Source organism: Accipiter gentilis, chromosome 26 (assembly GCF_929443795.1).
Source record: "Accipiter gentilis chromosome 26, bAccGen1.1, whole genome shotgun sequence".
In the NCBI taxonomy this organism is placed as follows: Eukaryota; Metazoa; Chordata; class Aves; order Accipitriformes; family Accipitridae; genus Astur; species Astur gentilis.
The window spans coordinates 2,501,229-2,516,305 of record NC_064905.1 but is presented as its reverse complement, the minus strand read 5'-3'; the positions used below and the strand labels follow the sequence as shown (position 1 = coordinate 2,516,305).

The 15,077-nt window shown below is 41.8% G+C and overlaps 1 protein-coding gene across 8 annotated transcripts in view; it reads left to right on the top strand.

Moving 5' to 3' along the window:
• MATR3 (matrin 3) overlaps nt 1–15,077 on the top strand; it is a 1,017,354-nt gene that overhangs the window by 987,875 nt on the left and 14,402 nt on the right. The window contains exons 1-2 of one of the 8 annotated variants that reach the window (XM_049829437.1): nt 2,059–2,073; nt 10,804–11,878. In XM_049829437.1, coding sequence (XP_049685394.1) covers nt 10,988–11,878 — 891 coding nt within the window. In that variant the 5' untranslated portion in view covers nt 2,059–2,073; nt 10,804–10,987. Of the gene's footprint in view, nt 1–1,998; nt 2,074–2,135; nt 2,293–2,313; nt 2,490–3,203; nt 4,190–4,220; nt 11,879–14,266; nt 14,326–15,077 lie in introns of those variants that run through there. The other 7 variants (XM_049829442.1, XM_049829438.1, XM_049829440.1 and 4 more) reach the window with 7 other exon arrangements.

The following is a 15,077-nucleotide window of genomic DNA, read 5'->3' as shown; positions in this document are numbered from 1 at the left end:
TTAACTCTATCCCAGCCAAAACCAGGACACAGCCCCAGAAAGCAAGTGCTATATGGACAATAAATACACAGACTGGCTTATTTCCTTGAAAAACTGTTGCTGCGATAAAGCTCTGCTACACTCGTCTCAGGGCTGAACCCAAGACTTGTAGGCCTGGTTGTGCTGTAGCAAAAAAGGCAGTAGAAAAGGATGGAGGAAATCTGTCCGCAGCGCTGATTATCCCATCAGAGCGCTTGGAAATGGCTGCAGAGCTCTGCCTTATGCAGCATGAGAGCTCTTCTGAGGCCCCACCACTCTCAGGCAGATGGAGGGTACCACTTTTTCCCCAAATCCACCAGGCTTTGTGCACATACTGGACAAGAAAAAACATAGGAATGTCATAAACATTCTCCAGTGATCAGCATGAGTACAGGGAACTGGAGCTCTCTGTCTTACCGCAGCAGCTGTGTTAGCAGGGTAGTGATGGTCAGCACTGTATGGCTCCTTCTGCAGCACAAATGCAGTCAATAAAGGTCAAAATGATTCACCTCGCTGCCAGTTTGGTGCCTTGACCAAAGGACAACAAAGGAAATTGAGAGACAACCCATGTGGTCCAAAAGGAACAAAATACTGGCTTTGAAATAAAGCCAGGGAAATGGAGCAAGACCCACTTTTGTACTCGGGAAATGCTAACGTGATTTATGATTCTGTTTATTAGCACCATACGTTTTGCAATCTATATATGACTTTTACTGGGCAAAAGTGGCTAGATTGCTTTACGTTTCATCGAGGCACTTTGCTCTGCTTTTACTTCTCTGCAGTACTGGAGCACAGAAGTATTGTTAGCTTAAATTGATGTGTTTGTTTTTGAGCAGTTAATTGTTTTTTATCCTGAGCTTGTTAGAGAGCTGAATTTCTTGTGGCTGTTCTCTGAGCACTTTCATATTATTTCAACACATGTTTTGTACCAATACCCTGGTTTTTTTCAAATACTTTCTGTGTTATTGTTTCATTGTGCTCTCCAGCCACATACAGAGAAGAAAAATTAGCCTGTGATGAATTCAAAAGGCAGGTTTTTCCTTTCCCCTGGAGACTGCATTCAGCTAGGCACCCTCACCTTCGTAAAGCTGCTGGAACACAGCAGCTTCCAAGAGGATGGAGAGACTGGGTCTTTAGCCACAAAATTAAAATGGAAAGAAAGATATTGACTGTGAAAGAATTTCAAATCATAAATAGCATTTGCCCGATTGCACGAGTACTACTTCGGTCATAAAATCAAGCAATTTAAGGAAAGCACAGGAAAAGTGAACTTTCCTCCTACCAGCGCAAGGTGGCAATATTGGCTTAGATGAAAGCCTTGCACATAAGCTGTAGGGTTTCTTTTACCAGAATCTTCTAATGAACCTAATAGGCATCAAGAGCCCATTGTCTTAAATATTTTAGAGATGGTAACATCTTCGTTCTGCTGAGGAGAGCAGTCTTTAGGCTTGAGCTGACAGAGCATGGCCGCACTGGCTGCCAGGAGCCCGGCCTAGGGAGCTGCAGGGACTATGAGTGTCTGCCCTATTACAAAGGTAACAACGCTCTGGGGGTTAGAAGAGCCAAGTGGCAGCGAGGAATCCTTATTTCGGGAAAATACATGCTGAAGCGCTTGGCTAGCCTTACCCGTTCCGCCCTTTCCAGTCACGGAAAGCGGGAGAGGCCGGCGCGGGCCCTGAGGGGAGCCCCGGCTCTGTCTTGAGGAGGGTTTCCCTCGGCCGGGGCTAGCCGGGGGGCACCCTGGGGTTCAGAGACCACAGACCCCGGGGCTGTCCCTCCGGTTGTCACCCCGCACCTCTCCTACGGTGGCGGGCGGACACGGCGGAGGGCGGCCGCGAACCCGCGGTCCCCCACGCCAGCCCTCCCGCTTCCCTCAGCCCCGGCCGCGGGGGGGTGGTGGGGTGGGGGTGGGTGGGGGCGGGGACAGGCGGGCGCCGCCGAGCCCCGCCCCCCGAGCACTTTCCCATCCGCCCCCGCGGGAGCGCGCGGACAATGAGCAGGGGGCGAGCGGCGGGCTGGCGCCGCGCTGCGCGGGGGGACTCTCGCGAGAGCAGGGTGAGCGGCTCCCACCTCTCGCGAGACCTGGGCCAGCGGGCCCTCCCTCTTCCCACCTCCCTTCCCCCGCCCCCCCCCCCCACCTCCTTCCCACCCCGCGGCCACATCCACACACGGAGGGCGGGGCGGGGCGGGGCGGGCGGCCGTCGCCAGCGAGCGGAGCGGAGCGGCGGGGAGGCGAGCCGCACGGCGCGGAGCGGGGCGGCTGCCGCCGGGCACGTGAGCGGGCGGGCAGCGGGCGGGCGGGCGGGCGGGAGTGCTCTCGCGAGCGCGGCGAGACGTGCGCGGGGCTCGCGCAGCCGCCGCCTCCCTTCCCCTCCCCTCCCTCCGTCCCTCCCTCCCCTCCCCCGCCGCTGGTACCACAGCGAACGGGAGGCGCCGCCGCGCTTTCCCTTCCCGCCGCCCCCGGCCCGCAGGTAGGAGCGGCGCTGCGGCCGCCCCCGGCCCGCCGCCATGTTAGGAACCGGCGCCGGCGGCCGCCGCTCCGCGCTGTGGGGAGCGTCCGTTAGGAACGGCCCCGCGGCGGGGGGGAGGGGGGGGTGGGGGGAGGGGAAGGCGTGTGGGGGAGCGGGGCTGGCGCGCGGCGGCGGCAGCAGCAGTGCGCATGCGGGAGCGGCGGGCCCTCCCCGGCCGGTGCCGCGGCCCCCGCCGGCTGCCCCACGGGCCGCCCGCCGCCGGCGCCCCCGCCCGCCGCCCGGCGGTACTGCGGCCGGGCCGGGCCTGGCCTCGCTGCGCCGCGCGGCCTCCGGCGGGCCCGAACAAAGCCCCGCGACTCCCCTCGCCGCGCCGCCTCCGGCCGCTCGCCGGGAAGGGCCGGCTCCGGCGGCGGTGCGCGGCCTGCCCGGCCTTGCGCTGCGGCGTTTGCTGAGGGCAGGGAAAGGGGCGGCTGCTCGGTGTTCCGGCACGTAAAATGTGTTCTCGGGGGTGACCCCAGCTCGAACCACGCTTCGCCCCCTGACTGAAACTTTACCGGAGCGCCCTGCTAGCGCTCCTGGTTCCAGCTGAGGCCTCAGAGTCGGCATCTTTCCTCCCCAGTCCCCAAGAACGTCCCCCTCGGAAGCTTAACAGCATGCCAGTAACGTGTGTGCCTTCTTAACGTCTCTGAAGGCCGCTAGTCTCAAAAACTGCCGGTTTGATGTTTATCTGGTATTAAGAATTAATGAGTTGAGCATTAAGAATACTGACAGTGGAAACATCCGTTTGACTCCTCTTTCTGCTCAGTTTCACTTTCATATAATTCGGGCTGTGGTTGCAAACCATGCTGCAGAGATTTTTTTTTTTTCCCCTCCTCTGATGGATTAATAACATTCTGTGTTTTTTATATGTATGTATTTTGTTTCTAGAGTCAAAGTAATGAGATGCAAAGTTCACCTATGCTGGAAAAAAGCAAAAGTTGAAAAGAACTTTCTGGGAACTTGAAGAACTGCTTTGTTCTGATAAATGAAGCATTTATGCTGTAGAAAGAAAGCTGAAAAATCCCTCTTTTAAATGTGTACTTTTTTTCCTTTCCACAAAGCATACCTTTGGGAAAAAAGTATCTGATACTGTTTTAAACAGTTGAATAGTCTTTATTCTTTTTAGCCAGCCTTAAATTCTTCAGGCTTTTTGACCTATCACTGGAGTAGGTGGTCCTGATTTCCTAGAGTAAGATAAGTAGGGAGCAGCTCTTGTTGAAAACATAAGTCTTTTAAAACAGTCTGTGTAGTTTTTGTGCCTCAGACGAGAGGAGAAGGGAGAGTTTTCTGATACTTCTTTATAAAGAATCTGTTGATCCAGTGGTTTGGTCTTCCTGCATTTTGAAACATGTTAATACATTGAAAATCTTAATATATTAAATCACGTGTTATTTTTTTCAAAATGTCGCAAAACATATTAACGTTTTTAATGTTTTTCTGTGAAATTGATGAACTTCTGTCCTGAATTTTATTCAAAAACACAGAAAAGGTTTCATTACTGAATTACGTGGAATAATTAAATTTGGGTGAGGATGCTGGCAGTTGAGCCTTGTACGCACCTTTGTTCAGTGGTAACCTAATATCCGTAATGTTACGTTGTGCACTAGGTAAGGAGATGAAATCTGAACAACAAGAATTTTGATCGCTTCCTAATGACTTTGGTGAGGCTTGCAATGTCACTAGCCTTTTTTGTGCGTTTGTTTTAGAGAAGCTATCTGAAGTTACTGTGTATTGAAAACTTCAGTTTCCAGTCTTTTGCACATATCTAGGTATTATGTACATCCCAGCACTAAATGATGGGAAGAATAACCAAGAGAAATTCCTAAATGCATTCTTAAAATGTGAATATCCATGTTCCTAAAAGTAAGAACTAAAAACCAATTAAGGAGGAGGGATGAAGAGTCAGTCTCTGAGGCTCCAAACTAAATAAAGGATCCATGGTATTATGGTCCATACTACTGAAATATGATTGCCACCTGGTTCATTCAGGACTGCACTTAAATAAAAATGCGTATTAGCTTGGTGGGAGATAAACAAGTAAATACTGTCTACTGCCCTTCTCTGTGATGTGCTGAGAGTTTTGGTGAAGATATTTTGTAATCTAATGCTTTACAGTGTTCTGGGTAGCTTAGCAAATCTGAGGGAGAAGCTCTTGTAAGCAAAGCTGCAAAGAAATTATTTCCATTCAGTTTATTTATGAGTGTATTTGTGTTGCCTCTCTACTGCTTACATTCTTCCTCAGTGCTCTAAGTCAACAAGTCTTGAAAACAAAAGCAAATACCTTGCAATATTTCTGAACTAATTTAGTCTGCAAGTGTTTAAGTACCATATTGTGTAGTTATAACTTAAAACAAGAGACATTTTATTTTGAGCACTAACACAGTCGAACAGTCCCTTGATTCTTCTTCTCTGCAGCCAGAATACATCTCAACAACCTCATGTAAGATTTCAGCTGGGAAAGAATGTGATTTTATCCCAGCTCTGGAAATGCCTGGAGGCAGACTTACATTATCTGATTAGTCAGAAGGCTTTTTAATCGCTTACCAGATCAGAATACAGAAGTGTTCTGGGGTTTTTTGTTGGTTTTTTTTGGTTTTTTTTAGATGTAAAATTGGCTCTCTGTTACAGTGATTAACTCTCTGATTTGGACTGTCTTTGAATAATTTTATGTATGACCTATTTAATTTTTAAAAATAATTATGGTATGTTCTGTGGGTTTTGTCAAAGTTTTGGTGCCGGTGAGGCTATTCATCTCCAAAACTGATGTGAATGAATAGTGATTGTCTCCTCGCTTTGCTGAGTGCGTGAACGTAGGGTCATTATTACCAGAGTTTCCAAGCTAAGGTCCTGCAGCATTCTGCAGTGACTGGTTTTGGCAGACCTCTTCTGTTGAACTGAGTCTTAATGGCTTCATGGAGCTTTTCGTAGGTGCTGGAACCTGAGCGTATCCATCTTATTGCAGAGTTGGGTCTCTGAAGGTAGCAACAAGGAGTGGACTTACAAGTAGTAGGAAGGAGTACGTGGAAGCCATAGAGGTAATCATGTGTTGATGGAGCAGTCAGTACACGTGATGGCAGTTACTCTATATGTTCCTGGCTGTTTCTATTTTCCCTTTCTAAAAATACACATTTTTTTGACTCCTCTTTCTGTACTGTTCTTTAGACCCTTTTTTTTTCACTAATGTTGTTTCTGTAAAGGAAAAAATGCACTTTTTTCCATGTACTTCTTACAAAAGGAAGGGTGCTTGAATTTATTGAATTACCCAATGAGCAGAAATAGGAAATCAGCATCTTTTACAGTGCTCTTTTCTACATTCAATTGTTGAAAATTGTGTAAGTTCTTTTAAGATTCTTAATTGCTAAACTAGTCATTTTAATCCCCCATTTATAAATTAAGTCTTTTTCATATGTAATACTTCTCTGTTCTGAAGCAATCCTCTGTTACAGTAACTTCAGATCCCGGATTATTATGTGCTCCTCTGATCGAGCAAGTCACCAAGATGAAGTTGAACATAATCCTAAGAAATGAAACTCTTCCAGTTGTTCTGCCTGAAACAGATTGTCTAATCTGTGCACAAAAAAAGCGCATGCATCCAGTGTGCCAGGTGCTGCTTAAATTTTTGAGGTCATGACCTTTGAAGATCAGTCGAACAAGATGAGTTGTTTCTTGCATGTGAAACAGCAATATTAAATAACCACTCTGAATACTGGTGCCTGAAATGGGTGATAATCTGCATTTTGTCTAAGGCTGCTAGACAATTCCTCCTGTGCCTTTGGAAAGACAGTGGCCTTTTCTGTATTGTCCCAAGTTAAAGTAATCCCGTAGATTCCAAATCCATTACACTCGGTCATTCAGTGGCTAGATAACATCTGCTTCTAATTTCCTTGCAAGTTCTTGTTTTTACTACCATTAGTTCTCAGAGCAACATGGGGAGCCGTCTGTCCAATTTGTCACTTGGACTTCCAGATCTCTTCCGTCGATAACCTTTTTTTGCCATGATGCGTTGGAGATAGTTTTATCAAGAAGTATATGAATTCTTCCATAGCAGAATAGATTGCTGCACTGAGTGTAACATGTAGGGAGAAGCAGAAAAATCTGTAGATTTTTATCCAAAGAGCAAGGATTATGGATGTGAAACTTCTTTGAGACTTTTTTCCCAAGGGTGTACAGTCTTCAAAAGTCTTGTGTTAAACTGAGGGTGTGTTTTTCAGCTTGCAGATTTCTTCATGTTTTTACCATAATTAAGTTTATTTGATTAAATTCAATGTGTTTTGAGTAATTTTTTTTTAAGTGAAAGTGAAACTGACTAGAAAGTGAAAACAGTTACTTTTCATTTTTGAGACTTTTCTATAAAGAGTGGAAGAGGAATGGGTAAAAGATGAGTTCTAAGAACAAGATTAATATTAAAGCTATAATATGTGTGCACAGGTTAAAAAGAAGAAAAATGAGTGGTAGAAGGAATAGGGAGTTAGGGAATTATTTTCAGGCTACTGGTGTTCTGTAAGGTTATGGTGTTCACCATTATCAATGTATCTCAAGAATTCACTGTATTAAACGGTTTTCAGGAACAAAATTAATATTTATGTGGAGCAAGAGTTCTGTAAGTTTTATTGAAGAGTTTTACATGAAAAGAAAAACCTTCTATAGTGTTTTTAAATCAGCCTCATTTTGGCCTTTATTTGGTAGCAGTGTATTCTTTAGGTTTCAAATTTCTTTTTTTTTGTTGTCTGCCTTTACAGCAAATTCTTTTGCAACTTGTAGAAATAAAATGGTTTTTTCATTGTCCGCATTTGTCTGGAAATCTAGTAACATTTTGACTTTCAACTTATTTCAAGATTGCTTTTATATTATATATTTTCAAATAGTAATATGGCCAAATTTCTGTCCACAGATCTTAAAAAAATGTGTATCTGAAAGCCTGTCTGTTCCCAGTATAGCTGAAATTACATGAAGAACAATTAGAATAACACTTTCAACTCGGCTAAATCATGTCTGGATCTTTAGACAGCTTTGTTCAGTCATACTCATCTTGTTACTGTGACTCAGTTGATGGCACACTCGCTTCAAAGCTGGCATTGGTCTGTGGGAACCTGTCTCTATCAGATACTGACATGAAATCTTTCAGAAGTGATCAGTGCAAGAAATGCTGTCTTAGAATCACATATTAAACCTGACCATGTGGAAGTTAAACATTCTTTGGTATGATTTTTAGAGCTCTTCCCCCACCCTGTTTTGTTGTTGTCTTCATCCAATCTTAAAGAATGGGGATGGTTAGGAGTAGAGTACAACAGCAATTGCAAGATGACAGTGATGTGATAAATAGTGATTTTTGAGGGTAACTCAAAACTTAGTTTTTCAAGTACTCCATTGGAACACCTGATTAGGTGTAGGGCAGTGTACTGGCTAGCAGACCAACTGCCAATGTTATATTCTGTCTTCTTCATACAGTTGTCTTACTGTACCACTTCATGCTTTTTTTGTAAGATTGTCCCTCATTGTTTCTTTGTCTTGTTTTTTTTCCCCTCCATCTTTCCTGTTTGTATTTTACCCTTTGCTTCTTTCTTCTATGGGTGTTTGCAGCAGCAGCAGCATGGTATGGTCATGTAAAACCACTGTGTGTATGTGGGGTCAAAGCATGGCATGTAATCAGGTTCTCTGCAGCCCAGGTTGGTGCCAGGCTGGGAATTGTTGGGTTTTGTTCTCTGCTAATCTCTCCAGAGCAGCGGACAATGAGCTGCCAATTGAAAATTGTGACAAGAGGATTAGTGAGCATCTGTTCAAAGAGAAAGGGTATTTTTGAAGAGTAGAGAACTTTCCTGATTTAGTGAAAACTTGTATCGTGCAGGTCTTTGCATTAACAGCAGGATGCACCGTGCCTTTCCTGACCACATGGTTGTCTGCTGAATCACTGTCAGGGTCAGGTTTGTAAAGCCCTCTGGAATACCTGATTTTATGAGGAACCTAGTAAGTTCAGTTTCAAACCATTCTGTAAGTGTGTGAATGAACTAGAAGGAAATTTATATGTAAAAATGGAGGGAATAAGGATTAACTTGTAAAATCGTCATAAAGTACTTTGAAGATTACTGAATGTGTGTAAGGTAAAACATGGTACCCAGGTAAATATTAGTGTTTCTCTCATGTTTGAACTTCAGAGAGTCTTGTTTTTTATGATACAGTTCTTAAATGCTTTCTATTCAGGTGTTCCTTAGTGTGGTCAGCTTGTCCTGGATATCTCACTTAGAATTTACCTCATCTGCTCTCCCTGTATTCTTGTTTCACTGTTTTCCTCTGAAGCTTTCTGCAATGCTTTTCTGTCTTCTGCCTCAGATACTTTTAAACTTATTTCCATCCCCGTGTTTCTCAATCTCTTACTCTCAACCAAATGTTACACAGTTAAGCTTACTTTAAGTGACTCCAATGTAGGTGGATCTTAAAAGCATAGCTGAAATATGAGTTCAGATGTACTGATAACAGAATATGTAGCAAACTATGTAAAGCAGTTACTTTTCAAAGATGGAGTTGTGTGGGTTTTGTGTACTTCATGTGTATCTCATAGAATCCATTATTTTTCTACATAAATGCATAGTTTTGTAACATGCTGCTACTGAGAAACAGAACCCAAGCGCTTTTCAGTTTAAAGTAGAAAAAACTATGCGCTGTTGAAACAGGGCCCTGGATTGAGTAGGCAGCTGGGATAGAGACATGCTCGTAACCTTGACCTTTTTTCTTCTGTTTCCAGTACAAGAGAAATTGCCTTCTGCAGAACTGGTCTCTTCAAGGAAAAATCCTTGCTTTCATTTTGTCTTTTCCATTCCTCCCCAAACGTACCTGTTCTCTTAGAAGCTGATTTCATTTGGAGCTATGCAAGTTGTGCCTGTTTCTTTTTCAAGTGATTGTGTTTTATGTGCATCTGAGTGGCAGTGCTGGAGAAGCAAAACTGCTCTGCAGAGATTTGAAAGGGCTTTACCACATCGAGGACCCAAGAATGGTGTATTCCTGGTGGAATGTTTTCATGTGTGTTGAATTGCTTTAAATTTTGTGTATCTGTCCTAAGGCTGAAAGACTATGGGGTGAAGTATTACAGTTTATTTCTGCTCTGCACTTAAAAAAAAAAAAAAAAAAAAAAAAACCAAACAAAAATCCCCTACAACCACCCAACAAAAAAACCCGCCCCACTTTATGAAATATATCCATTGCATCATAAAATATACTGTGGATATTGATACACTGTTTAGTTAAAACTTCAAGTACCTGCAACTGAACCAAATATTTAATACTAGGTTAGTATTTTAGTGGGACGTGGGGCAGATATCTCTCTCTTATGAGTATTGTTTCAGGATCTTTAACTACCACATGTGGTCATGGTATCAAAAAGTGTCGGGCCTGAACCAAGGAAGCAGTATGCTGGTAAGAGACACAGACACCGCTGTTCTGCAGGCCTGGCTGGGGGTGTAGTGCCATCTCCTGACTCACCTAGTGTCTCTTTCTGCAGGAGCAGGTTTTTCCTTGGGTCTCCCATCGCAGTACTAAGCCTGACCTTGTTTAGGTTGAGGTCTGCGAGTACAGGCTGATGTCACAGCTGCAATATAATAGAATAAAGAATCGCTTCCTAAGTGCTGTTATCAGTATAACTGCAATTTGAGCAAGAGGTCTTGTTTACTTCCTGCAAATTTTAAAACTTATTTTTCTTGTTCACATCTGTCTTCACATCAGTAATTTGAATTTTACTGCATAAAGATTGAATATTATGTTTGGTCTTATTTACTAGATCTTACCGCAGAAACTTTTTGCCCAAACTTCAGTTACTTTTAACTTCCTTTCGTCCTATTCTGTGGTGTTATAGGTTTCATTTTCAAATAAGTATTATATGCCCAAGTCATCTTGGATTCTATGGGCTTAAAGGTTTTTTTTGTGGTCTTCTCATAGACACAGTACAGTAACGTAGGCTATAAACAAAACCATTAACCAGAGATCAAGGCTTATATGCTAGTAAACTTTAGATGCTTTCAGACATCCCAAACTTCTGAAATTCACTTGTCTTCGGTATGAAAGTAGCTTTTTGTAGAAGAGGAGTAGTATGTATAGGAAACACTACTGTATTTTTATCTGAAATAATACATGTAGGTTCTGGGTACCTCTTGAATCTGTTAAGTTATGTAATAAAAGCCTTGTAAGATTGAGATCTTTAATGTTTTTTTAGATCAACATGATGCATAAGTTTAAAACTGCATCTGTTTAAAGGGATTTGTGACTAAAACTGCTTGTTTTTCTACAGAATTGTCTGGTGTTTCTCAGCTTGAAGAAGATCTGCAGTCATTATTGATCCTCTTTCTTGGCGTTACCATTTTTGAAGTGAAGTTTGCCTAGCTTTCTAGTGTGAGCTCTCTTTTCAGCCATCTTTAAAAAAAAAAAAAAAAAGAATTTTTTTATCCATAAAGTAGACAAGCTATAGTTCTACAATGTCCAAGTCATTCCAGCAGTCATCTCTGAGTAGGGATTCACAAGGTCATGGGCGTGACCTCTCTGCAGGAATAGGCCTTCTTGCTGCTGCTACCCAGTCTTTAAATATGCCAGCATCTCTTGGAAGGATGAACCAGGGTACTGCACGCCTTGCTAGCTTAATGAATCTTGGAATGAGTTCTTCATTGAACCAACAAGGATCTCATAGTGCACTGTCTTCTGGTAGTACCTCTTCCCATAATTTGCAGTCTATATTTAACATTGGAAGTAGAGGTCCGCTCCCTTTGTCTTCTCAGCACCGTGGAGATGCAGACCAGGCCACTAACATTTTGGCCAGCTTTGGTCTGTCTGCTAGAGACTTAGATGAACTGAGTCGCTATCCCGAGGACAAGATTACTCCTGAAAACTTGCCTCAGATTCTTCTACAACTTAAAAGGAGGAGAGCTGAAGAAGGTTATGGTAGAGATGGCAGATCATCCACACGGGAACCACCATACAGAGTACCTAGGGATGATTGGGAAGAAAAAAGGCATTTTAGAAGAGATAGCTTTGATGATCGTGGTCCTAGTCTCAACCCAGTGGTTGACTATGACCATGGAAGTCGTTCTCAAGAATCTGGTTATTATGACAGAATGGATTATGAAGATGACAGATTAAGAGATGGAGAAAGGTGTAGGGATGAATCTTTTTATGGTGAGACTTCGCATAACTATCATAAATTTGACAGTGAGTATGACAGAATGGGTCGTGGTCCTGGTCCTGAGAGATCTCTCTTTGAGAAAAAGAGAGGTGCTCCTCCAAATAGCAATATTGAAGACTTCCATGGATTCTTACCGAAGGGTTATCCCCATCTGTGCTCTATATGTGATATGCCAGTTCATTCTAATAAGGTGAGTTATGCACCAGATACTTCTATTTTCCTTTACGTTGTAGTACCTGTTCTGTTTTTACCTATTTCTTTAATTATTTCTATAGCCTTGTTGCTTTTGAAATGATCTGAAAGTTGGTTTGAGAGTGAAAAAGGCACTTGGTTTATTTACAAGGTAATTGTTAACAAACATTGTAAACCAGGGCTTTACATTAATGTATTTTGTTTGCCCAGATTGCTTAACTTCAAGTCAAACAGCTATCATCTGCTGGGATATCTTATTTATATTTTACATCTACATATTCTCTTAACCACAAACATCTGGCATTCAAGCAGTTTTTGGGTGGGTTTTTTATTTTTTGTTGGTTTGGGGTTTTTTTGCTGTGTATCTACTGTGTTATTCAGGAAGCTAGATTCAGCTCTCCTCCACATCTGTCTTGATTGCTGATTTATATGTAGTTAAGATGCATTCTTGCACAGTTCTGCTTTTTCCCTGTCCAAAGGGAAAGAGTTAATGTAGAGCCCTGGAACTTATTTGCAAAAGTAAAAACCACATTTTAGATTAGCTCATTCTTGCCTTTTTAATTTCACTTTAACACTCTATCTCATACTATGGCTGAAATTTGTCGTCATTTTTCTCCTTTTTCACAACTTTCTTAGACACTTCAGACTCACTTTTTATTGTCACATGTTGCATCTATCCCTGTAGACTCTCCGAGCAATCAGTCTGCTGTTGCAGTATCCTGCTCTGTGTTCCTAGTAGTGTTCTTTACTTGGCTCACCAGTAGAGTGGATCTTCGGGTATATTCAGTTATGCTGAGACATCCCTCTTAGTTTATTCATGAGTAGTTCAACTCTCTGCAAAGGTAGCAGGTTACTCAAAGTGGCCTGTTTATTCAGATGTTATTTTCAGAGCCTTCTCCCTTTCAGCTTTTCCAATTTTACTCATCTTGCTGATTTTCAGTATACTAGGCAATTTAATTGGCTAATTGGCTAATGCAGTGCCCCTCTTATCACAATTAGTGGCTAATTAGCTTGAAGGCCTTCAATTGAAAATACGATACATGCTGTTACTGTAAAATTGATACAATGTGGAATTGCTGTTACTAACCATTTCTTTACAGTTACCTCTCAAAAAGTGCTGCTTCTGTACATCTAATCTTTTTGAAACATGAGAATTATTCTGTCCCTGCAAGGAAATGACCAGTTTTAGAGCACACACTGTATGACTCCAGCTGATCTGACAGTTGATGAACTTGTGTTGCTTTAATTACTTTTTATATAAAAAAATAATCACAGTAATCCAGGTTTCTTGTCTCCTGTATTTGACATTGCTTTTCATAAAAGGTTTTAAGTGTTGACAGTTTAGATGCCATGCTCAGTTCTGTAAAAGGACTTCATTTGGTTAGATTGAAAACAAAAACTTCTGAGGCCCTTGAAGATGGCAACCAGTAATCCTGTAAGTAGGGTTCTTTTTAGCACTTCGTTTTAAAGCCTCGTGGTTCTTAGTTTGCTTTGGTATGAAGATCTGTTGAAAGGATATCCAACATGAAGTATCTTTCCAGGTATGAGAAATACCAAATTCTTTTGACAGCATAACTTAAGTGGCTGACTTCTTCTGTAATATGTAAAACTGTCTTGTTTTTTAGGAATATGCTTTGACTTAAACTGCTAGTACACCATAAAATATTTGAGATTGGATCATCAGTTTCTTATGACCCAAGTTTGGGTTTTGTTTCTAATTACAGAAATCATGTCACTGTAAGAATTTTTCTCTTTCTCTCCTTTTTTCCTCTGCTTTGCATACCTAACAGTTACAGAATTCTTATTTTGTGTCTCCCACAAAATTGAATCAAGTAGAACTTAACTTTTAAAGTAATCTGATCTGAACCAAAATTTATGGAAAGCAGAAAGGGAATGCTTTTCTTAGCTGGGACAATGTAAACTTATTACTGCAGTATCAAAATCTCATTTTCCCCCACCTCCAAATAAAAATACCATGAGATTTTTTAAAAGTGTGTGATGAAGCAATGTGTATTTTAAGCTAGAGCAAGGGGTTAAACACCCTTAGTGTAACTAAAGCTGGCAGGCTGGTCCTCTGTCTTTGTTTTTTAGTGACATTCTTAATTGCTTCTTTAATTTAACACGGATTTTTTAAGACCCAGTTTGTTTTCTGTCTACTTGTGAAGTAAATTGTGCCCCAGGGTTTTTAGGCATTTTGTCAATCCTGATCCCTTTATCAAGGAATGAGGTGTCAGATGTGGAAGGATTGTTTTCCCTGCCAAAGAAAAAGGCTGATGCAACATGAGCAGATGAATTTGGAGGTTAAACACTTGAAATGGTGATACATCTCAAAGGAAAAACATGGCCATGTCCCTAATAGAGAGCTATCTAAAATTAGGTCCTTAAGTTTGGCCTAATTTTCTGAAGAACAGCGTGTCCTCTTGCTTGCATCAATTGAGGCAAAAGGTAATCTGAGTTTTAAGAAACTCAGTTCATATTTTCTCTAGCTTAACTTTGGGTGTTAATATTAATCAGTGTCTGTAAATATTTACTGCCCTGAAATCTCAGAAGAGTGATGCTTCAGACTGGGTAGAGGCAGGGAGTAAAGGGAAGTCCAGATTAAGAATTGTATTTAATAAAGAGTTAATAATGTAGATGAGCCATTGTTGTTCTGAAAACTTTTTTGGGGGAGGGGGTTGAATCCTAATTTATATGTCAGATGTCCCTTTTTTGCCAATTTAAAAGCAATTTAAAATTTTGTCATATAATGAGAATTAGATCTCCCAAACTTTGGCTCTATTTTGCAGATAATGTCTACTTCAGTTTATAATACTTTAAAATTACATGTTAAGACAACTTTAAAGCATGTTATATCTAGCAGAATCAGCCACTGAGGCTTTACAGATTATGCACCCAAATTTAGGGGGTTTTTTAGTGTTTAAAAGACTGTTTTCTCTAGTATAGTACTAAAACTTGTTAGCAAGTTTTAAACTGAGGAAACTTTAAGTATTGAATGTTTCATAGGTAGGTTTGCTTGGGGGTTTTGGTGTTTTTTTCATCCTAATTGCCAACGTATTTATTAATTTATAGTTGTAGAGCCTACATCTTGTGCAGTTAACAAGAAAAAGTGGTGCTCTCATTTTACATCTTGATAAAATGAATGAAGGTTTCATCTTGCCCCATGTTATGTTCTGTGTATCATGGAGTAATATTGTAGT